The 25,368-nt window shown below is 37.0% G+C and overlaps 2 protein-coding genes across 2 annotated transcripts; one reads left to right on the top strand and one right to left on the bottom strand.

The window, feature by feature from the left end:
• Nucleotides 1-221: 221 nt before the first annotated feature.
• On the bottom strand, nucleotides 222-2,848 carry LOC140952200 (RWD domain-containing protein 4-like). Its single transcript, XM_073401620.1, has 2 exons — nucleotides 2,434-2,848; nucleotides 222-460 (listed from the first exon to the last, which is right to left on the bottom strand). Exons 1-2 carry the CDS (start codon nucleotides 2,785-2,787, stop codon nucleotides 260-262), a joined length of 555 nt encoding a protein of 184 aa, XP_073257721.1. The 5' UTR covers nucleotides 2,788-2,848; the 3' UTR covers nucleotides 222-259.
• Nucleotides 2,849-2,936: 88 nt separating this feature from the next.
• Nucleotides 2,937-25,368, top strand: LOC140951454 (N-alpha-acetyltransferase 25, NatB auxiliary subunit-like). The gene is made up of 29 exons (XM_073400702.1): nucleotides 2,937-3,005; nucleotides 3,089-3,174; nucleotides 3,878-4,016; nucleotides 4,601-4,719; nucleotides 5,530-5,604; nucleotides 6,254-6,359; nucleotides 6,981-7,064; nucleotides 7,541-7,652; nucleotides 8,874-8,960; nucleotides 9,472-9,635; nucleotides 10,314-10,438; nucleotides 11,401-11,463; nucleotides 12,299-12,434; nucleotides 12,725-12,814; nucleotides 13,217-13,327; nucleotides 14,245-14,314; nucleotides 14,552-14,651; nucleotides 15,228-15,275; nucleotides 16,746-16,849; nucleotides 17,365-17,426; nucleotides 17,537-17,606; nucleotides 18,205-18,247; nucleotides 18,529-18,723; nucleotides 19,306-19,429; nucleotides 20,470-20,538; nucleotides 21,922-22,019; nucleotides 22,604-22,708; nucleotides 23,224-23,367; nucleotides 23,497-25,368. The coding sequence occupies exons 1-29, from the start codon at nucleotides 2,954-2,956 to the stop codon at nucleotides 23,617-23,619; spliced, it is 2,904 nt and encodes a 967-aa protein (XP_073256803.1). The 5' UTR covers nucleotides 2,937-2,953; the 3' UTR covers nucleotides 23,620-25,368.

The raw sequence follows: 25,368 nt of genomic DNA, 5'->3' as shown, positions 1-25,368 counted from the left end.
AAGTCCTTTCTACTTTTAATTAAGAATTGGAATTTGGTTTTCACCAGATCATGACACTCTGCGATTCTGTTGCTATTTTACTGTCACTAGTGACAGAGAGCCACCCGACTTATAACTGAGCTTAGAGGCACAGAAAATGACTGAAGGTGGCAGGGATAAATATTCTAGGTGTCCATTTTAAGGAAGTTTTGTTCTTATGTCTGGTTTCCATAATGAGATAGTTTGCTAAACTGGATAGTTATATAGGGTAGATAAATTTCTAATCTGTTTTACCTGTTTTACTTAAATGTTTTACAACATCTACCCAGTTCCACCCCCTTTCTCTTTCCCCTTTGTAGTTTGTTCTATCAGCAATTCTTCGCTTTTGGCTTTTTGTTAAAATTTCTTTTTTCTCTTTCTTCTTGGCTGGCTGCATCTCTCTTTCCTGCTCAGGGGTTTGCTCTTCTTTGACTGCCTGATCCTGTGTAAAAGAGAGTATTCAAAAGCATTATTATTTTCACTGTGACCTATGTGAGAAGAGGATGTTGATTAAGCTCATCAAGGTGAGATGAAATTTAAAAACTCACTTGCCCAAGGGCAAACTCTTACCAATGTTCACTAGCCCAGAGCAGTTGTGCAGGCTTACCAACTCCCTTTTTCATTACCATGTAAATCATCTTGGCAAAATATGTTGCTTGCCCATTGGAAAACTTCTAATATTAAAACATGCTACAATGTAGCTTGAATGGTTGCTCCACTAGCCCCAGGCTATTGCACTGCACTTTTGTTGCACCCTACTCATCTCTATATTTAGCCTGTGAACAGCAGACGCATTTCCGCTCGTCGCTTCTCTCCCTCCGTAGGCAGAGAGGCAGAGAAGCGATGACCAGAAATGCGTCTGCTGTTCGCAGGCTACTCTATATTACAAATGAGTGTAGGATTTCAACCATTACATTGAAATCTCAGCCTGAATTTTCTGAACAGACTGAGGTGGCTTTGACCACCCATGCTACACATAGCAATAAGCCTGCTCTTATACACTTTGTCAGAGTATGATTGCCACAAGCCAACCTTTCCACCTTATTTTTGGTGTTTTTCATTACTTTTGTGATTAGTTAAGTAGTGATATTGTAAGGAAAAGTGCTGGCTACTATTACAGCTTTAAGTTTAAGAATGCAAGTAAGTTTAAAATCCAAAGACAGATTCTGGAGACAGGAATTCCTGTACATCACAGATTTCAGTTTCAAAATCCATACACCATATTGGTTGATTCACTGGGGAATTTGTAAAACCTGGGATAGGGGGTGGGGGCGATTGACTAGTGAATTGAAGTGAGAAGGCTGATGACAGGTAGGTGAAAAAAAGTATATCAAAGTATATCAAATTTATTGTATAAAAGTCCTTAAGATTAAATCAGCATATTATTACTGAAACTTGTCCACAATAAGGTTTAGAGCACACATGCCATGGAGTGAGTGAATGAGTGAATTTCCAATCAAGTTCAATATTAAACTGGTTCATTACACTTCACGAGTGTATCAAAAAAAATTATCATTTTTACCAATATGCTTCTATCGTGTATAAAACGTTTTACTACCAAGAGGAGAACAAACCTTGTCACATGTTTCAGAAAAACCCTTTAGCTAAAGCAATTTGACAATATTAAGCCTAAATAAATACAACAAAGCCTGGCTGAATAGAAATTTAGCCAAAACACCAAATTTATTTACTGTAGAATTCCAGGAGTTGGTTCAAATATTCCGAGAAATGTATCGCTTCAATTCACAAGAATTTTTTACCTTCACTTGCATTCATACTCTTTGCTTGCGAAAACATGGCTTTCTGTGTGAAACAAGATTTCTCTACTTTTAGTTTTCCACAACCCACTTTATCAACAGTCGAGTGTTCTAGAGCATACAGTATTTACTTTTCCCTTTGGAGTGTAATTCTGAATTGATTGGCTGTGACCAATAACACGCCACTAACCAGATATGGGTAGTTCTTCTGATTGGTTGAATCAAATTTCCCATGCTGCACGACCAATCAGATGTACTACCCAGATCTGGGTAGTGACACATCATCAGTAGAGCAATTTCCGTGCACATTTCTCAGACGTCATTTCGCGGGAAACCAGTGGTGACGTCACGAAATGTTGGCTGTTTTCTCAGGCTATACCCCGAGGGACTTCTTCTGCCTTTTACCCTTCACGTTTTCATGGATCTACACTACCCACGACCTGGTACCCTTGACCCATGACTTTGTACCCATGACCCACGACCTATTACCCATAACACATGACTGTTAGTTGCTCCCAAGTTCATTAAGTCCATTTTCCATCCAAAATACCTACTCAGTGTTTCACCCTCCCCCACCCCCATATAACAAGCAGACGACGTGCAAAACCGTTTTATGACTTTTTATGGTTGAGCCTCTCCCCTGCAGAGCCCCACATACCGGCTCATGTTGCTTTGTCATCAGCTCCTCCTCGTGTTCTTTTGTCCAATCAAATATCGAAAAAGTCATAGCAGAACCTAGACACATTTCGCATTGTTCTTTGATCCGGTCGGTTACACTCTCCTTCACTGTACTGCTGATGTGCCGATTATAAAACGCATCTAATCCGATGTTCGGAAGACACGTGGGGTAATCTGCAGGCCAAGAAATTTCCAATAGGAACGACTTGTAGTGTCCTTCTTCACCAAACTTGTATTGAAACGTCGTAGGGTTAATTTCGATGAAATTTTTGTCCGATTCATAAATAGCACGTAAAACTTCCCTCTCCTCCTCTTGATCCTCTTCACAACTCATTGTAAAATTGTGAGGAATGAAGACGATTTTATTCTTCGTGTGAATTTTTGGGACTGGTTTATTTTGGCAAATCTGGATGTACATTACACAAACAGAACATTCAAAATGTCATCAGCCGCTGAATAACTTTGTCGCGGACTCACAGCATGTGAGCCGAAAATTCACCATGGCTTCCCGCCATGTCGACGTGAACGAGCGTCGACTTCGGCCTGTTTATGGTACTGCTTTATCCTATTTATACTTGAAAAAATAATATCGTTTAGAAGAATAATTACTTGACCTATGTGTATTGTTTCCTTAGATGCTTTGGATAGCATGAACAATAAACAGGCCATCCAACTTGCTGACAAAATCCTGAAGAAACAGAAAGACTTGCATTGTGCTAAGGTACCTATGATTCTTTAAATCTATTTCTTCTGTTGGTAAGATTTTCGCACAGCCCCATGCATTTATTATACGTACATATTTGACTTTATTCATATAATCTGTCTGTGAACTAGTATGAGATAGCTGCATGTATGGACATGAGGCTGTGCGGAAACTTTACCTAAATACCAACCATGACACCGACATGATTGGGACTATGAGAGCCTTTATTACAACATGTAAATAGCTAATCACTCAAATATAGGTACAGTATTAAAATAAAACAGGTAATAAAACTAGTTACACTCAAATGGAACAAACAAAGGTATATGTAATTTGTAAAAACAGAAAGACTGTCAGACAAAAAGGAAATGAATATACAACCAAAAGCTACCCAGGGAGGGTAGGGTGGGAAAACTAGTAAGTGCTGCTACTTATGACTGTTTGCTAACCGAGCTGTCTTGCAAGTGAGTTTATAAGATGCTGGGCCCTGAATCTATACAAGCGTGCTTGTACTTTTAGTTACTGAATGTTTGAGTACAAAAGCTGATCATGAAAACACTGGATACTTCGTGAGTAAAATAACTTGATATGCTAGATGGAATAGTACTCTATTGATGTAAAACTTGCACTAAAGTAAAGGCTGTCTTAGTCCCAGTACCCCCATGTTTGATATTTAGAACAGCATCACAACCCTGATGCAAACCAATTATCTGATTTCCAGGCTTTAAAGGGACTAGCCTTACTACGATCAGGCAAGAATGCAGAGAGTGAGGCATTGATGGCAGAAGTGATGGAAGCTAAACCAGCTGATGACCCCACGTTACAAGCAATGACAATCTGCTTCAGGGAGATGCAAAAACGTAAGAGATTGCCAAAAATAAAGGCAGAAAAATTTTGTTGTGTGCTGGCTTTGCTTTATAATCTTTAGCATAATTACCGAAGAGGGGGCAAATTCTAAAGAATAATTATTTAAATTGGCTTGGTGGCTTGCCCATGAAATATTACAGACTTGTTGTAAGAGTGTCTTGAGGTGTGCCAGTCTCAACTGAAGTGCCACAACTTTCAGGAGCCAATGAACACTGATCTTTTGAGATTTCAAATCAGAAAACAGGGCTCTCATGAGCTAGAAGAATATTATTACACTTGGATAAATTCTGTTTTTGATACAACACTTTCTGCCTACTTTGAGGGCTCCTGCATTTATCACTTTGTATGCTCAAAATTCTGCTTGATCTTTCTGCATTTTCACTCTATAAAGTATTTAACTTGTACCTGCAGAATTTGTGCAAGCGTAATATTATTGAAATGCTTTGAAAACTCCTTGTTTAAAGTTTAAATCACCCTGTCATTTTGAACATACAAAGAACCTAGGGTTGAGGTATGTGTATTGAAAGTTACTGGAAAGTTATTTAATTTACTAAAGTCCTTTTTTACTGTTTTGTAGCTGAGATGATTCCTCATGTTTATGAGATGGCTCTAAAACAGAATCCACAGAGTGAAGAGCTATATTCCCATCTTTTCATGGCATATGTCAGAATAGGAGATTACAAGAAACAGCAGCAGGTACAGACCCTGTACATCATCTTGGTAAAAGTAATGTAGATGTTGCAGATAATTTTTGTTCTTAGTTAATTTTCATTTCTTCGTAGTTTATTTTTATTTTCCTTTCACCACACCATTGCACAGTACCATACACCATTACCAGGTTAAGTGTGAACCATAACAATAAGTCTACAACAAAGGGCCTGTTAACATGGAGTTGGGGGACCCCAGGTAGGTGAGGTAACCCCCTTAATTGGGGTAACCTGCCTCTCCATATAATAGGGAGCTTAAATGACGGCGACAGCGACGGCTATGTCCTCGAAAATGGCAAAACAGCAATAGGTTTAGATTGGCAAAACAACAACTCTGCATGTTCATCGCGCTTTTTTATACATTTCTTTGTCGTCACTGCATCACTACGACGTGGAAATGCCTAATTTCATGCTTTGTGGAGGACGAGAACGCAAAACGGTGACTTTGTTTTTCTTTTCTTGAACTTCGTTACACTCTGTTAGAATTCAACTCCAGAAAAAATTGCCAGCATTTGACGAGTTGAACTAGATGGATTAAGTGCGATGAAGTTTGAAGCAGTGCGACTTCACTTTGTGAGTGATGTTTTTGTAGCCGTCGCTTTTGTTATTGCTCAAGCTTCCTAATGTCTCATATGGTCACCCTGCCTAACATGTAAACGTGATCAAATTAAAATGAGAGATTATATGGACAGGCGGGTTACCCCACCTAACAGGGTTACCTCACCTACGTAGGATCCCCCACCTCCATGTAAACGGGCCCTAAGGTAGGGTGGCTTTCTTCTTTTGGATTTTTTTCCAGGCTGCAATGAATCTATACAAGCAGTTTTCAAAGAATCCTTATTACTTTTGGGCAGTCATGAGTATTATGATGCAGGTATGTTTCATCTTTTTATACTTTGGCTTTGCAATAAATGAGAAAGAATAATAAAAATCCTAACAACAGGACATGTACAGTGTAGTGTAAAGAGGTGAACACTGGTTTGCAGTCACCTTGGCAAATTACCATAAAGTGTTACTTATCTCCCCAGTCCTATATTTAAGGATCTGTCCCACATTGACAAGTGCTAGTTAGGTCAATATTATAGCATACCTCTGCAAGGCATTATGAAAAAAATAATGCTGACATACCATGAATCCTCTATTATGCCACCCATTTTCAGGGGAAGAAAGTTAATACCGCCCCCCCTCTCTTTTAAGCCTCCCCCCTCCCCTCCCTCTTATTATTCTTCACTAACAAATGTTGGACTGTATTAATCAATCACAACTGTAAAACTTCGTGTGGACTGATCCATGATGGTTTATTCACCAGCTGGAAGTTTGGATTTGTTTTTGATGCTTGGCTACATGACCTTCAAGGTCTTGTACTTAAGCTTTCCACTTTGTATTCTAACCATTCTATTCAAACACAGTTTTCACTAGGTCTACCATTAAGTTCAGGAACCATGGAAAGTGGCGCAAAGTGAGCAGTTGAGTTGTTGCCATTCATTTTACCAAATGTAATGGCTCATTGTGCTTTATTTCAGGGATTAATGGCTGCTGATGAGAAGTTAGGTAAAACTATGTTCTTTCCTTTGGCTGAAAGAATGGTTGTCAAGTTTATCAATGAAAACAAAGTTGATGCTGAAGCAGGTACAGTACACGTGCTTCCATTTTTGGGTATTATTATAAATTACATGTATTATGGTAATAGTAAAACCAGATATTTCAATAAACACCAACAACTGATGAAATGCTTTGGCCATTTTGCTCAGAGAAGTCGGCTGCTCTTTTAGAAAGCAGAAGCAACTAGTTTGAATTATGTCTGATGTGTTTCCGTAAAGACCGACTGGTTTTATGTTATGCTTAAGTTATATGAATGCTGTAATTCAGTCAATTTTTCACAAGTTTCATTGTAGGTTTATATAGAATCAGTTGTTTACGTGCAAAAGTATGTAACTGTTTTATTGCTTGTAGGAGTTGATTGTGTGGCTGATAAATCAAAACTTGAATGAAAGTTGCATTTTCTTGAATGAAAAACACGCTCTTTTGCACTCAGTTTAGTCCTCAGAATGCTAGTAATCATATTTTGGGGCTCAATTTCAAAGTATTCTGGGGAAGCAAGCCCACAGATCCTTGTTGATACAGTCGGTTACTCTATTCAAACCTTCTGGCTACTTCAATTTTATTGAAACCCCTGTAGGACTGGCATTTCAGTTGAATGGTAGGGCTGTAACTGATCCTATCTTTGGACTTCTTTTTTTGCATTTTCAGAGGTTCGACTTTATTTAATGATTTTAGAGAAGCTAGAGCTCTATGATAAGGCTCTGGATGTACTTAGAAAAAGTAATTTAGCAGGTAGGTGCTATTGACTTACTAATATCAAAAGCATGATAAACCACCAAGGTGGATGTCTTGCTACATTAATTTAACACAACCAGCAGCCATTTAATGGCAAAGATAATGCCCAAGTTATTGTTGATCTCTATATGTATAGATTTGCCTTACTAAATCGTCTGATGTTGTCATGGTTGATTAGAAATATATGATTCTTGAAACGTTTCGAAAAATGTTCGTCTATTTTAACATGCCCATCATCATCATCGCTTTCCATATCACTAGCCATGCTCTATCTTCCTGTGCTACAGTTGCAAATTTCTGATCCTGTGAGAAACCTTACAGTGAAATAGCATTCTTTTCAAGGGACAGTATCCATTGCTCTCAGTCAACAGTTTGTAGATATCAAGAGTTAAGCACTTTTCTTGAAAGCATATTTATAAGGCATCACCAACTTGCATAACACTTGTTTGCTGTTATTGTTGTATTTTAAACAGTTAAATTAATTAGTTACATGGATGAGAAAGAAGAGAAAGAAGCTTGTTACTTAATGAAGCTGTGCAGATGGCATGAAGCCAACCTGACATTTAAGAAGCTGATTTTGAAGAGGTAAAGCAAGTCAACTCGCCTTGCAGACATTTGTTAATGTACAGCAGCTAAATCGCAGACAAAAAATAGAAGGCATTTGACTGAAACAAATTCCCACTATTATGGATTCTCACTGTAGATTAATGGGCACATGTTCCGCATAACTCTTATTACAGCAGACACTGAGCAACCTTAAGATGTGAATAAAGGACTGTCATTTAAGGCTGGGTGTTAGGGATTTCCCCTGCCACACGCTGTGAAGGTTTCCCCTGGCTACTGTCATAATGATTTAAATAAAAAGAGCTCCAAAAATGTCTTCAATATGAGAAGTGGAAAGAAGATTGACAAAAAGTAAATATTAATATTAATAAAATCTCTGACACGCATGAAAATGTAAGTTTCACGCACTGCAGGTTTAAAATAATATTTTGAAACTTGCATGCCAAAGCTTCCCATTCTAAGAAATGCCAGTGACCTGCATTGAAAATAAAGCCATGATTAAAGTGTTGTCTACCCTGGGTCCCAGAAACTATTTAGCCTTTGGCCCAAGATCTTCGGTGGCTTTAGCATTCAGCTGACACTGAAACATCCCACCAATTGATTGAAAGATCATTCCCGGGAACCCAGGATATGATTAGTTAACATTACAGAAAAACATCTTACAGTACTTCTGATGTTTCATTATTTTAAAGGAAAACTCAACTTCTAACATGGTTGGTTGAAGGGCTTTAGTAGATCAGAACCACCTGCCAGAGCTCTGGGTCTAGTTTGAGAAAAGTTGATCCAGGACTAGAACTTTAATTAGAACTTTAATCCACGATGGTATCAACCTTTGTAGAATATCATAACTGGGTCACAGAGTAAAGGTTCAACAATATCTTATAAGCTCCAGTGACATTTTTCCTTTGTCAGAATACTTTGTTTAAAATTTGGCTTAACCCTGGGCTAAACGTAAACACTCTTTTGAGGAACCGGGCCTTGGTGGGTATGTTACAGGTCAAATTTGATTTGATTTTCTAGCCCTTGGAGACAAAGGAAATTGAGAATCGACGTAGGTTAAAAAGTTTCAACCTGAGATCAAAATTAACCTGTAACAGATACTCTGCTGTGAATGATCCCCTACTTTGCCTTGAGTATGAGTTGAATGCTTACTAAACCACAAGCTAATCTAGCTTTAATGCTGTGATACCTATTTTATTGAATCATTAATGGACCCTATTTGTACTTTTTTCATTCCACCAGCCCGGATCAGTGGTCATACTATCAGTTGTACTTCACTTCAGCATTCTCTCTTGTGAAAGAGGAATGGAAACCAGTGGATCAGTCAGAGTAAGTTCTTTTTCGCACACTTGAAAAGAAGGGAATCACAACATATTCCACAATTTCATCGCTAACATCATGCTGTGCTGTAGATGAATTAGTAGAGAAATGTAACATTTCCTTAGGTTTCCTCTTACTTGGGTCTGTATGCAATATTGTTTTTTTTGAGTCGGATCAGTATTTTGGATTTACTGTTTCTGTTGTAACTGAAAGCTAAAAAATCATGCTTCTGCAAGGAACAAGTAGCTAAATTGCAAGATTTATGATTATCCTCAAACATAGACATTACTAATGATTCAACAAATAAGTTCCCCTTCTTAAAGATGTTCAGTAAAAATTGGTATTGGTTTGACTGAAATTAAATGGGCTTTAAATGTGTACCATGTCTTTAGCTGCATGCCATATGCTTCCAAAGGTCTGGTCATACTCCAGAACTTGATAACAATTTGTCAAATGATTTAATTTTAAAATATCCTGTATCGTTAACTATTTTACCATTTACTTTTAATTACCATATTAGGGAGGTTCCTGATCATACTCTAGAACATATCTACAAATTCATTGCATCCCTCATTGAAAGTGAACAACCAAAGGAGAAGCGGGCCTGTAGAGGGCCATTTTTAGCACAGCTGGAACTGGGAAAGCTTTGTAAACAACAATGTATATACTCTGACTCTAGACTTAGTAAGTTATTACAATATGTAATGTACCTACGTTATGTAAATTATGTACCTGATCAATGATAATTTATTGAAGGGGGTGTAAAGAGGAAATGCTACAATAAGCTTCAGTTATTGCCAGTGGACTCCCTTGAGATAGCTAGTTATTGCCCTTATTAGCAAGAGTCCATAATAGTGGATCCTTAAGCAACTATACCTTACTATACCTTTTTTCAGTCATTTGTATAAAGTGGGTAACAATGACATACTGCTGGGTGTAGCCCTGAGGCTGACTAGCATCCCATCCAGGAGGGAGTTGAAATGCTCATAGGTACTTCATGCTTAGGTACAGAAACCAGTTTAAACTTCAGCCATTTGGGTTTCATGGCTTAGATGCACCTTTTTCTATCATAGTGGGTTGCAACACAAATTCTTACAAAACATTTCATTTAAGTACACTGCTCATTGATTTAACTCTTTAGATAAAGAACGCAACACACTACAGTTCAAATAAATCAATTATTTCAGTTGAAATAATTGACAGGTTTCCTGACAGTTGCAGTTTCAACATCTTTATCAACTATCGAAAGTAACAGTGTTAACATGCATGTACCATTCTTATTGCAAAATGATACACAGCTGAAAGTTTCAAAAGGTGTCTGTTCTTCTGTGATGCAGAATTATTGTTGTTTCTATCTTTCAGATTCCAATTCCATGGTAGATTTATTAGTAGAATATTTTAAGCGGTTTGGAGACAAATCCTGTTGTTTTTCCGACCTGTCACCTTATTTGCACTTGAACCTGGAAGAGCAGTCTGAAAGGAGAAAGGTAATAAGGAAACTATTGACTTGAGATTTAAGATTTAGCAAAGGCTGGTCTCTGTCAGAAGACTACGGTTTCTGCTTATGACAGAATCATGAAATTAATAATAATAATGGAAGGGATGTCTGAAATAAAGCCCTAAGGAACATTTGATGCACTGCTAGATTCTCCTTGCGAGCTTTTACATTGAAAGGAGAATTTTATATATGAACCTCATTCACTCAGGGTTTTATTCCGCACCTCTTGAATGTTAAGTTTGCTTGACTATAATGATTTTTCTGTTGTTCTCACCTGGTTTTTCAATTTCATTTTTTTGGGAGCAGTTACAAATAAGTCAAGATTACCATAATCACCCCCTCCCCAAGAAATTTTTTGTTATAATTTACCCTAGTATAGTAGGCAAGACTTTTGGCCAGTTTTTAATCTGTTTAACTTTCGCTGCATCAGGGATTTGTAAATCGTATGGAACCCAAGAGAGGTAAAAAAAAAAAAGTGCACTCAAGCCAAAGGCCCAAACGGCCAGAGCTTATCTCGGTTTCTTTTGCATGAAGCATACCTAGAGGTATTGCCACTCCCCCCTGGATGGGATGCTAGTCCATCGCAGGGTTACTCGCCAGCAGTATGTTGGCGGTACCCCTTTATACGTCTGGGTGAAGAGAAACAAAGTGGAGTAAAGTTCCTTGTCTAAAGAAACAATGCGACCAGCCAGGCTTGAACCCTGAACCTCCAGATCTGGAGTTCAAGGTGTTAACCACTTGGCCACACACGCCTCCAAGAGAGAAGAGGTCCAATTTTGCTGAAGTTCTTGAGTGTACCTTTTGTTGTCTTTGCTTTTCATGGCTTATATATAGTTATACTGTGGTATAGGAATGGCTGTGTGTTTTTGGTATTTTGTTGTTAGCAGCTCAGCGTTTTTTTATATAAAATTTTTAACCTTTTTGTTGTGGCATTTTGATCTCTTTTCTTAGTTTATTGAAGTATTAAAATCAACTCTGCCATCTGTCGACGATGAAGATTCAGATTCATCTCAAGTATGTGCTATTTTTTACACCATAAAATTAATCTTAACATCCCAACATGCAAGTCTTTTACCACACTGGGTGATCGATCTTTCAATATGGCTACCCCTAAACTGTGGAACGATCTCCTCTTTGTATTATAAATATATCTTCAGTAAAATAGTTTTAAAAGGCTCTAAAAAACAAATTTTTTTCAGTAGGCATTTCCTAGCTAATTATTATTATTAGTTTTGTACACCGTTAGTAGGATTCATAAATAGGATTATAAGGAATAATTAGTCAGTGTTCTTAGAATTTTTAGAATAAAATTAGGATGTGTACTAGGGATGTATTTTCTTTTGTATCAATATAGAATTTTCTATTAAATAGGATTTGTTAGTAGGATTTTGAGAATAATCTGGTAGCTGTTATTTACTTAGCTTGTTGTTATTGCTGTTAGTGTTTTTAAAATAGTAGAATTTTAATTTGCACTAGAAATGTATGTAATGTGTAAATGAAAATTGTTTATTGATATTTGTGCAAATTATACAAGTCAGTAAATATTATTGTTATATCATTAATGGGACTTTTACTCAAAATCCAGACAAAATATTTTTATTTCAGCCTCTTTTTAATCAGCAGATTTCATGGTTTACCAAGCATTTTATTTTTGGGTTATTCATGACAAAGTTTTTGTAACATCTTGTGGGTTGTATAGATGAACCTCGGATAATGCAAGCAATCTGCATATTGATAAAAGTATACATATTTCAGTCTTAAAATTTGCTCTTACAATACTTAATTTCCAACTATTTTTAATTCATAGTATTTTAAATCTTTTTCTTACCTGTGTTGTTGTTTTTGACAGATTAAACTTATGCACAGAAGGCTCACAATTGAGCAATTTTCCAGACATTTAGGGTTTCATTGTTCCCTTTCCTCTGATGAAAAGATTGCCCTTTCAAAGGAATACATGAAGCAACACAAAGGTGGCTTAGTTTATGGTGGGTGCAAATGAATATTGAAACAAATTGAACTGGTAAAAGTATAGACTGGGTAATTTAATGCTATATTAATAATGTAATACCAATTGCTTTGTGACAACAGCTTGTTTAGCAGACTGTTATTTTTAGTCTGTGCAAATCGTAGGCAAAAAGTAGAACATCTAAGTTTTCTATTGTTGGCAAAGCATACTATCTTTGTCTCAAATCAGTAGCAGTGTCTAGCACCAGATAAGTTGCATGCCAGCTTTTTCTAACCAGGGATCTGCATTATATTATTGCATTATTTGCAGGTAAAGATCTTTTGCCTACAGAACTCCAGTACAGTGATGGGTTTGCCCAGCTTGCCGTGCATCTGATGTTAGATGTAAATGATCAGAAAGGTATTCACTCTATTGGAAAGTGTTGGTCATTTTGATAGTGTGCTTGAGACTGGGTCAGTGTTTTGTTAGAATTTCACTATCAGATTGTTTTGGGGGATTGATTTTGACCCTGATTCCTGTGCAATTTCACAATAGCCTGTTTATAGAAGAAAAGCATCCCCAAGACAGTCCCATTGTGCAGTTTGGTGCAACACTGACCCAGTTTCAACTGCAACCTCAAAATTGGTAATGCCAGCGAGGTTGTTAGCTAAAACGTTTACACTAATACTAAATTCATTCAGCCTATGAAGACCAAGGCATTTACTTGGGGTACTTACCATTTACATGGTAAAACAGGAAATTCCGGTTGAAAATCCAGTAGTTATTACTTTTCATCTTGATCAACACTGTTTTTGTTTTCAGGAAGCTCAGAAATGAACTGGCATCTTCTTATTATGCTGGAGAGTGCACTAAAAGCTAGTCCTTCTAATCACCATCTCAAGTTATTATTAATGAGGGTTTATTGTTCAATGGGTGAGTAAGGAAACAAAGATTATAGTTAGTTATAATGTCTAGAGTGATGACAAAATATGGCTCCATACATGCACTTTAAGGGGACAGACCATGCATTATAAAGCTTGTGTTATGAAGAACAAGTTGGGGTGGTATCATTTTTTAGTAACCCGTGTATTAATGTTGTTGATTTGTTTTCAATAAAGAAAAAAAAAAATCATTTAGTAACTTCAGCGTGCAAAGAAAGTGATGTCCGATAGCCCAGGGCTAGTGGATTTTGCTATCAGGCTAGTGAATTCTGTTTTTAACTTGCCCAACGGGCAAGTGATCTTTTTGGAGGAATTCGAATAACGGAAGAACTGTGAGATCAACTCTGCTCTTCAAAAAGCTTTTGGGACTAGTTGAAATGTTGTCTGGGCTAGTAAATGTGAGCTTCAGCTTGCCCGAATGGTAAGCTGTAAAAATGATTTTCTTTGCATCCTGAACTTTGAGACAAGGATAACAGTGATTATTATTCATTTAAAATATCTCGCCATTTCTAATTGGCTCCCATCCTGCAACTGATTCTTCATAACCAACTGACACTGACCAAATTCAGAAGATGAGCGCAATATATACATCACTCTCATTACCATTTAATTTGACCAGAATAAAGTTGATTCTGATTAGGGTAGCTGCTTTGTGTTGGCTACAAGCTTTTCCTTTTTGTTCATGTAGGAAAGTGCTAGTTCAGCCTCCCCTTGCACAACCACTACACAGTCATGCACAGCTCTTTCCAATGAGGAGTCAAATCCAACTCTGATCTCATAGTAGTGAGGAGAAACAGAGCTTTACTGAGGAAAGGTGTCAACAGAGATGTAATTTATCTTTCCACTCTCCCAATTCTATTGTCCCCTATCTACTTTTTTTTTGCTGACTAAGTCTTTTACGTTTGTCAGGTGCTTTTGGACCTTGTTTAGTGCTTTTTGATGGATTGGAGATCAAACACATTGAACAGGATATTCTTGGGTAGGCAAAAAATACTGTTAATGTACATACCACAAGAATCTGAACCAAGAGACAAGCTACCATTGTTCTTAGCTCCCACCCCCCCCCCCCCCCCTTCACTTCTTTGTAAATTTAAAAGAACATAAACTGGTTATGGCTCTTTAAAAGCCTACTTATATGGTCAATACCTTATCAGTTCCAAAACAAATTTTTGAAGGAAATGAACCTATTGCACTTGTTTTGTTTGTTTTCTTTCAGGTACACTGTGACGCGGTATGTTGAAGCTCTTGGTCACTTTGAGGCAGCTTCATCCATGTATTTAAACACATTAAAATTCTTTTATGGAAATCAGAAGAGTGTGAGTTACTGCTTGTGTTGGTGATAAATAAAATAATTTGCTCTATGTATGATCACAGGCATTTTATGATAGGACAAACTGTAGAAACATACACATGTTGACAAGGAAAACTCAGCCTGCGTCGCAGACATAATTTAACCTTGGTGAAGTAGTACTGAGATCAATGTTCTGTGCCCCAAATGGACTCGACAAATTAATGGAAGTGCGTTTTGAATTTCCTTTCATACTGTTTGACAAATTGATGATGGCTTTTTTAACAAGCCAGTCATGTTACGTGCTCGAATCCTGGTACACAGGTGGGGACCCAGAACAAGGATTTTGGCACTGTTTTGTAGACAGTTTATCCAGACTTTAGTTTTGTCTATGACGCAGGGTAAGAAAACGTGTTTCTCTGCACCAGTAAAAAATGACTACAAGAAAATGTATTGTTCTTCTTTTTGTCATCATGCAAGCGAGTTCAGTGATAGTTTATGGTTTCGTCTGCAGTAATTAAATATATGTGTTATGAACATTTAAAAGTAGTCAATTTCAGTAACAGTGGAGCATTAATGGTTAACTTTTGCAAATTGTTTTTAGACACCAGAGCATATCATTGCTGCATACAAGTATGGGTCATTTGAAAAGGTCAGAAAACAGTGCAGACACAAAATATGAAGGAAACGATTTTTTATTTCCCTGGGCCGGGTTGTTCGAAGCTGGGTTAAGATAACCCGGGTTAGTGCGAAATTTGAACTCAGATATGAGAGCATAAAAAGCAAATTCAGTTTAATTCTCTTTGCCTACAGTTTGATAATTGGATACTCTAAAAAAATATAGAAAATCATCTGTTGATGAAAAGAAAAAGAAGCCCTTGTTGAAATTTAACCCTGAGTTAGCGCTAACCAGCGTTCGAACAACTCGGCCCTGATGCCAGGATTTGAATTCCAGTGAGCACTCTTGTCTTAAAATGCCTGGAGTTAATTATTGACATATTTAATGTAATGTGACACATGATCACTCAAAAAATAACATTACCCTGGGTTTTGAGGTTGTTGGTTAATTAAGTGATCAGATATGACAAAGTGAAAGTCTAAAGGGTTTAGTTTAAGAAAAACTAGGAAACCAAGTTAACAACCAAGTTCTAATCTGTGGCCTTTCTCCTGCTTTTCTGATGAATAAAGAACTTAAAAGAGACAAAATAGCCCACACTTTGCTGTTAGCATAATATTATAATACATACACGTATAATTTAAGGAACTAGTAATAATCAAAGGTTAGGGATTACAGGTGAGTTCAGGCTGATTGGAGGTTATAAAAGCTTTTGCTGCAATGCTGGTGCTTAGCATAAGTTTCTACCTAATAGAAGGTCAAAATGGGGGCGATCAGACTACGAGTGTTAGAAGGTAAAAACACATGATCAGATTGTGTTCTATGCATTCCATTCGTTCTTAGTGGAAGTCCAAGCAAATGCTGGCTATGTATGTGTCAATCAGTGTAGTAGCAACCTGCAGATTAGAATCGTGGGCTCTTCTTGGTGCTGACAATAATATTCCTTTCCATTGATGAGCCAAATCCAACTCCTAGGTGTACACTGTACTTTACAGTTGAGGAGGAACAGAGCTTTACTGAGGAAAGGTCTTTCATTAATAGACTGCAAATAGTCCCTTGGGTTTGCAGCGCTGATAAGCAAATCAAGGAATGGGTATAAGTGAGAGGAAACAGAAAAGGACCCCCCCCCCCCCCCCCCCCCAAATTCACCTCTTGGTTTATTGACTCATTTCAGTCTTGCCAATCCTCCACTTGACTCAATGGAAAGAAACTGATTGTAGTTTATTTTATTAGCAGCCCGCAAATATTTCTGTCCATGAGATCACTGTTGCTTTTAGATTCTAACTTTTACTTGCTCCCCAACCCTTTTCAACATAATGGCTTAGTGTTCAATAATTTTCATTTTCATTTCATGTTTCATTTAGTACACTACTACTGAAACGTTTTTGATATTGTTTTAGCACGGATAATGTTTCAAAGCAATATTAGTATTTATTTTAGTCTTGTTGACAGGACATTTGTCAGCAATGCTCATTTTAATGTTATGATATATATTCTTTCAAACAGATCCCTGAATTTATTGAGCTCAAGAAGAGGCTTGATTGCTCTCTACATTTTGCCAGTGTCAATTATGAAAACATGATGTTAGATGCTTTTCTCAAGGCAAATAGGTAGGGTTATTGTGTTGGACATTTATTATTATTTATTTTCTTTGCCACACAATAATAGAAAATGAATTACAAATAATATAGGAAAAGTAGAAAAAAGAAGTGGCGAGAAGACCAAACAGAAACTATAGGAGCTTATGAGAGGTTAGGCCTTCTCGAACTACACCGGGTTAGTGCTGTACATCAATTGAAAAAAAGATGGTGAAAAGTTGATGATGGAAAGATTTATGAACTGTTTTCATATTTACTTAATAATTTAATCTTCAGTATTTTCTCAAAGGAGGAAAGGGATTGAGAGTTGTTGACCTTGTTGTCAAGTGAATTAAAAAACTTAGGTCCATATCATCCAGTACATCCAGTATCATGTCATAGAATGACTTTCTTATTGTGAGTTCAATAAAACAATAAAAATGCACATAAATAACTCCTTCTCAAGAGTCATCTGATGTGAAAATTATAATTTTGCTGTATCCTCCTATTTTTCTATTAAATATAACACGTCTGTCTTCATTTGTTAGTCTTGCAGATGCTCAAAGTCATTTTACTGAGAGTAACCTCCTGGACAAGTGCACTGTAGCTAGTAATATATTGTTTTGACTATTTTTCATTCATTTTAACCCTTAATTCCTTTGCTGTTTTAAGTATAAGGTTCTGGTGTACCTAATTGCTTTTAATCCTTTATAAATCCAGAAGACTGGATGATGGATCTGAGGGACAACAGAGATCTGAGAATACTTGAGACATGGGATCTTCCAGAGAGGTGTGCTAGATTGGGTTGTTTAAAGAAATAAGTGTATGCCTGATTGATTCAATAAAACTTCTTCTTTTGCTCTTATTTTGAAGCTAATAGTCCAAATCACTGCAATTTTCTTTTTAAACAACTTCTGCTGTTGAATTCATCACCAAAAGTGTTTCTTGACCATTAAAAAGGCCACTAAACAATGTTTTTTGCAGTTTTGTTTATTCATGGCTTTGTTGCTAGGTAACTGGAGACAACATCAGTTATATAGAAATATAGCCAACTCGAGTTTCTTCCTCACTTATGTGAATGTTAATTCTGACAAAATTTTAAACTGCATGATTTTACAGGGTATCAGCAAGGTTGTGTGCCAGTTGTTATCGCTAACCTGAACAGATTTTAATCCCAAAACATTGAAAACTGACAAAAGTCCTTTCTACATGTTTCATTTTTTTTGTTGATAGAGAACCCTGTTAATTAAGGTGAAATTAACGGTTGGTCCCATAGTGAAATAGGCTTAGTTTGTGGATTAAAATCCTGGCATATTTGCAAAATATTGTTGATGTTGGTGTTTGGTGTAAAATCCTAGCATATTATTTATTTTATGCTTCTTTCACAGGCAGCTTACAAAGGACGAAGAGCTGAGGTGTATGGAGCAAGAGGTGAGGTTTGAAAAATAACATGAGTATGAAAGTACAATTAGTGGAATTCTCATGAAATGTTGATGATATTTTTGACAAAGGTCTATCCAGATGAGTTTACAAGAAAAGTATGCCTACCAGAATCGTTAAGTGCTTATCATTCAGCTTATTTATTTCTTTATTTCCTGACACTGTGATCCTTCTGTTCAAATGATAAAAATAAATTATTTTTCATCTACAAACCATTTCTTGATTGCCAAAGTATCATTAAATGACTGACTGCTGTGATACCTTCATTCCAGGTTCTGTGGTTAAGACTCAGACTCCTTGTCCTGAGGGGCCTGGCACTAGCTGTGTCCTTAGTTCCCAAGCCTCCACAGAATATGCAAGCCATGAACAATGGTACAGCTGAACCTGTGTTCCCTTTGGAACAAGTCATCACTGAACTAACAGAGGTTTTACAGGAGATTGAGAAGCATCCAGGCACAAGAGAAAAGGTATCGCGGGTTATAGGAGCGAAATAGTCAAGCATCCTGTATAAAGTTTCCTGTCCACTAATTGTGTACAGTCCTATGCGAGAGCATTCATGACCCAGTGAAAATTGAAAATCATCTTTTACAATCTAGTGAAAACTAGACTGTCAGAATTGGAAACCAAAGAATAAACCAAACATAGTCCTTGTTCCCACATGCCATGACTGTTTCAAATTATTACGATACTTATGGTGAAAACCAGCCTTAAACAGAGGCCTCTATTAGGTAAACTAGACGTAATCCCACGTAAAAAAGGATGCTTAGTGACTCTCTATAAGACATGCCTATCTAAGGTTGATGATTAGTGCTGGTCCCAACATTGTCTATTTTTTAGACAGTTGTTCATATGCGTTAAATTTGCACAACTCATTATTGCATGAGGCAGAGTGCCTACATTAATGGCAAGAGACACCTAGGGACTTTTTCTGACCAATCATAATTCGTGTTATCCCTTAGCAGAAGTAGCACTCCTTGTAATAACAGTTTCCCAAATTTAAAGATGATTTTTAATAACCAAAGTTAATAAACCATCTTGTGTTTGTATAGCTTCCTATGCTTGGTCCCCCATGTTCAAGACTAGCAAGGTTTATTGATGGACATCATGGAACGGTAATGGTTGCCATGCTAAGGGTGTGTCATGAGGCCCATCATCTTCATTATGGGGCACAAGGTATGACTCTGTTTCTCTTAAAATGGGTGTATCTTGGTGTTGCAGAAGCCATTGTTGGTTCACTTTTGTGTTGTGGTGGGGGCATTTTGTTCAGTGTCTTTTTAATCATTTGTATTATGTCATTTGGTGATTACACCCATCTGCAACACCAAGCAACCACCTTTAAAATAATAACCCATTTTCAAGGCTCATAAAATTAATGTTGGATTTCCAGCTTGTGCTTTGGACCAGCGTCTCTCACTTTTTGCTGCCTTTGGTGCCATTGCTTGCCTGTCGTAGTTAAGTTACAAGATGACTTGCCTGGACCCTTTTCCATCGGGCAAGTGACCTTAAAAAGTTACTTGCTGAGCAAGATAGACATAAACTTGTCCTGGACTGGACAAGACTTTTTTAAGCCCTCATATTGCTGAAAATGACTTGGCCACAGGATAACGCTATCCATTTCATACACTTCAACAAGTGAAATCCCTAACCTTTCATACACCTGAAGCCTGAAAAAGGTACCGCTTTTGGGTGGAGCCTCCCTGTATAGGCCATTATAGGAAGTACCCCTCCCCAAGGATAGTAACCAATATTATTGAAAAGACCATAATTATGCAAAGCAGAAAATTCCAATGATGTTTTCAATCCATCTCCTATGTTATTAGTGAGGAAAAACAAACATATTACTGAGGAAGGTGACTGCTTTGAATAAAAAAGTAGGCTTTGAATGTGGCTCGTCTAATAATTATTTACTGGTAATGTACTTCGTAAGGGGGCTACTTTCTAGAGAATCTGTGGGTGGCTTTTCATTTATTAAATTCACCCTGGTTTAGAGATTCAAAGGCTGCTTTCAAAGCAAAAGGTACAAACAGCAGTAATGATAATAATGCTCATTCATGTTGCACAGATCATTATTTTAAATAAGTTTAAAATTTAGAAGTAGTTTCTTATATAATTTTACTTATTACCCTAATTAATGCATTACACATAATTATTCTAGTGAACTCACTGTTTAGACATTTTAGTTTCATTTCGATTCTTACTGGCCACACCAACAGATTCCAATGCAAAGGATCACTGGAATAACATTCAAGAAAATTTAGAGGAGGCGTCAAGAATTCTGAAAGGTTAGTACGGTCAAACCTTTCCTAGTGGACTGCTTCTGTCTATTACAACACTCCATGTGCTCCTCAAACACCAAACTTCTTGTTATTTGTACCCTTATGGTATGGACATCTCTGTAATGTGGACACTTGGCTCTGTCTCCTTCGGTGTCCTTATTTTTGAGGGGTCTCAAGATTAGAGTCTGAAATCTCCCAGATAATCACTGAAGTTTGCCATTTTTTGTAGACTTGACTCTCTGAGAATGAAATATTATTTCACATATTTTGCATTGTTTGAGCTATTTTACTAACATTAAACGTTTCCTTATAAATTCCGGTATATCATTGAAATAATATAAGCAATAGCGTGATTGGTGGCAAGTAAACCAATCAAGCGTGATTAGTGGCAAGTAAACCAATCCGGTCAAATGTTGCAATTCCAACAACATCTTTTTTGCACATTTCTGGAGAAATGATGTCATGGGCTGTGCATTATGACATCATCTACCCATTCTCAATATTTGAAGACTTAAGGGGTTGACCGACCTGTACACTACTCAGAGTACGTGAAGAACTTTCAGTGATAACATAAAACTACAATTATTGTAACTTAAAAAATTGCATGCTTTGAATTCTGCTCTAAAATGTAGATGTGTTCAAACCTCTTCTAGAAAGAAACCCTCTGTGGATCAATTCTCACAATTGACCATAGCCTACGTGTAGCCGCACCCTCCCCCTGTATTTCCTTTGTTGAGGGGAGGGTGCGGCTACACGTAGGCTAAACCGACCACCTCTCATAACCAACCACTAAATCTTCTATTTTGGGTAGCAAGTTAGGGGAGGTTCCTTTGTACTTTCTTCTGTGTCTTTCCAATGATGTTTTCAATCCATCCCCAATTTATGTCATGAGGAAATCATTTTTTGCTGAGGAAAGGTCACTGAAAATATTTAACAGTAACTGCTCTGTCAAAGCCCCCCACCACTTATAACGCAACAATAGTAAAGTATACTGGAACCAAGTGGGGAAGATCAAGTGAATCCTGTGTTCTTATTGGCTAATTGAGCCAGCAAGGTTAGCCTATCTTGTCCCCTGCAGGATTTTCCACTTGGTTACAAGAAAAATTTTTTTGTCAACATAAATCCTTTATTAACCAAGCTTGTTCGGTCAAGATGGCCGGATTATGCATATTTATTGTACTCCATTTAGTCATGTTAACCAGTTCTTTTAATTCTTGAATAAAGTTTAAATATAGTGCAAAAGATAATGCTCGGTTACAAGTTAGTACACTTTTTTCATGATTGGTTTGTTTGGTGAGCTGTATTCCACTTTAGGGACCACTTGTTAGCTGTGTTCGTTTATACTCAAATCAACCACCAAATGGTCTTTGTTCTGGACTTCTATTTCAGACTCCACTGCAAAATGTTCAGCTATTCTCACAATAGGCAGTGAGGGGAAGACAATGTTTAATGGATATGTGTTGGAACCTTTGGTTCTTCTAGTAGAGGTAAAATAATATTATTTGTAATAGCAAGGTGGTCATATTAACAGGTTCTTACAACTGATAAAAATAAAGAATCGGAGTTTTAAACATTTGGATCAAAAGAAAATGGACATAATAACGAGATGGTGCTATAAATGGGGTGGGCTTAAGGCAAACTTTCACTGTATAACTGGGTACCAGAAACTTCCTGTGGGCTACACTGCAATTTAATAGTATCAATGAAAAATTGGGGGAGCGCTTCATGCTGGTGAAACAGAGATACGCTTTGGCCATGTGGGCCTTGTTGGTATGAAGTGTATTATTTATTTATTAATTTTTTATCAAACCGTTCAGTTTGGGTATTGATTGTCTCTTTCTTAGACTAAGGGTCTGTTCAATTGATCATATCCAGAATAGGAATACCCAATAGTATTATTGCAAATCTCTTGTGTGGTAATATTTGGACGACTTCATTCCATTCACTCTTATTTGAGAATACAGTCAGTTGAACACTCCGTAAGTCTTGGTAGTTTTCTATAGCAGTTGCATGATGTCCTAATCTTTTAGTTCATTTATTACTGGGGTTTGTTCTCATTTTTTTTTTTCAGAGCTACTGCTGCATTGTCTTGTTAGCAGCTGTGAGCTGTAGATTTCTCCAAAAACTTGCAGGTAGCAAAAAAGCCAAGAAAAAGAAACCTGTACCTGCACAAACAGTAAGTAGGATAGTGAAAAACATCAATAAAAAAATTATTATTATGGTAAGTTTTCGTAATGTTGTTAAAAAAATAACTCAGGGTGAGTGTTCATCTTTCAATTAAGAAGCCTTGATTGCCACTAAGTCATCTAACCATTTCATTCGTTTCTTGGTTATCTTCGTCTTCTTTTGTTGTTGTTGTTGGTTTTTTGTGTTGTTGTCGTTGTGTCATGAGCCCACCATTTTTGGTGGGCTGATAACTAAATCACTTAAATTGATCAAACTAAATTCTGTGCTGAACTCAAACCTTTCTGTGTGTCCTTTATGCCAGAGGTTGGCAAAGACTCCAAAAAAAAACCCACTAAACTTGTAAATTAGAAATTCAAGTTGGCACGCAGTTGCCGGTTGGCAGCCAGTAACTCTGTATCTCAGTTTTCTTTGGCTAACAGATATTTCCTCACTCAGAGTCTGTTTACCAAGAGGTTTTATGTAGCACATGCATGTTTAAAACACAAGTCATTTTTCTTTTATTAGAATGAGGAAACTGGTCCATTCAAGGCATTCCTATCTACTCTCCAGTCTAACATTTCTTCTCTTCATGCATCACTTGTGGAAGTGAATGTTGCACAGTTATCTGACGATCTCTTGGAACTAAATTTAGTTGAGCTCGACAATGAGGTAAAGTTTTATTTTACAAGCAAAGAAAAGTTGTGCAGAATTTCAAACAGTACCAGATATTCACATAACAGCTTAATGATCATTACATTTACAGTAGTTTTTGCATTAATCCTTTCGTTCATTCCATAGACCAAGTCTTCTATTGTGTCGGAGATTTGGGAGAAGTTACAGACCAGTTACAAGCAGTCAGTGAAGGAGATTTCAGAACTTTTACATCGTAAAGTCAAATTTGCCAAATCTCTTCAAATATGAATTATGTGGATATGAAACAAGTAAATGTGTAGAATCTGGTATTATCAGAGGTATAATCCACATCCCAGCAAGTAAGGTAGTGCATCTTCTTTTAGTTGCACAAGGGTCCTAACTGGACATGCTGGTAATCGAAGTTGGCTTTATCCAGCAGACTGGAACCTTCAAAACTACAAATTGAAGATCAAACAGAGACTGTGTTTTTACAGTGGAGGCTGTTCCAAGTGGCATCTGGTCACTTGGTCTAGGTTTTGATGACAAAATAGTGTGGCCCTAACAAATATGTTTTGAAAGGGCAGTAAGCTTATTGTAAGGAGTAAAAAGAGCATAATAGGCTTTTTGTAATCTTCAAACTCAAAGGAGTGTTTTCGCAAATTGATCATACAGAAGACAGCCCAAACAAGCAGATTACAAAACGATCATGAAGTAGTAAGGGTTTGCGAGGTGGAGGCTAACATTGTTGGTTTCATTTTGGAGACATCAGTTCTTTCTCACAAACAAAACTCCACTTGGAGTTTGTAAATGTTCAGAAAACTCCATGAGTATCATGTCTCTTATGAGACTGTAACTCAAGTTAGGAAAGGCATAAAAATCACACATCTTCCATACTACATACTATCCACGTCTATCACAACAAAAAACACAATGAACACACAAATGTAGATCATGCTGCAGTGGTATAACTTGATATAGAATATTATTTTATTTTTAAATTTGTAATGTATTACCAGTAGAAAAAGTCTAGAATGGGTTGCAATATTGGTACCTGTCCAGGAAATCATGGGCCGTAGAAAATTTTTATGTTGCTAAAAATCTCAGACATGTTTTTGTGGCGAGTCTCAAAAGTCTCATGTGTTTTATCCTTGTCTCTGAGTCTTGACCATTTGCTGCCTCCGATTTCTAAACCACCTTGTTAAATTAGGTTCTTGTTTTTTGCAACAAGACTGTCAAAAGGTGACAGGGATTCTTTTGTCACTTCATGCGAGACCATGAAGTGTGTTCTGTTATGACTATAGTAAGCTTTAGTAGTTTGTGATGCAGCAGTTTATAGTGGCTGACTGTGACAGTCTTTTGCAGGGAAAAGCTGTTTTTTTTTTTTATTTAAACTTATTCCGCAAGAACTCTTTACAAACATTATTGACATAATAGTACTGAAAGATTCAAGCAACTATTAAAAAAGATTTAACCAGCCAGCCAGAAACCCTTCCGAGGTGATACTCAGAATCAGCATAAAAACACTTTACTTGTAGTGTTATTCACTGCCATACAATCATTTTTACTCATAGTTTGCCAGTGTGAATTATTAAGGATTACAACTACTTTTTCTAGTGCCATTTCCGAATAGTTGGCCACCTATTGCATCTCTCAACATTAGTTCAAAAAAGCATTTAAATTCAGAAGAACTAATAATGTCATTAAGTGTTCTGGACATAAGTGGCTGGGTATTCTACATTTTAGCCTTAAAAAGTAAGCGTTATTTATGCTATGAAATTAGTCCAAGGTTTCATGCTCTATTTTTGTAAATAAGATTTTAAAAAGATAGTGAGAAAGAGAGTAAGACAAGAAGCTAGTCCCTTCTCAAAATTTCACCAATTTTGTTTTAACCTGCAGGTAGGCTGTGCTGTGTGAGCCTCTTTTGTATGGGGTTATTTTTAGCCACACAACTTTTGTGACAATTTCTATTTGCTGACCAGTACATGTGAAAAAATTTGGCCAAATTTTGTGACAAATAAACGTTTTAACATGTGAAAA

The sequence above is a fragment of the Porites lutea genome, chromosome 11 (genome assembly GCF_958299795.1).
Source record: "Porites lutea chromosome 11, jaPorLute2.1, whole genome shotgun sequence".
In the NCBI taxonomy this organism is placed as follows: Eukaryota; Metazoa; Cnidaria; class Anthozoa; order Scleractinia; family Poritidae; genus Porites; species Porites lutea.
The sequence above is the reverse complement of the archived record's forward strand: the minus strand, read 5'-3'. Positions and strand labels throughout refer to the sequence as shown.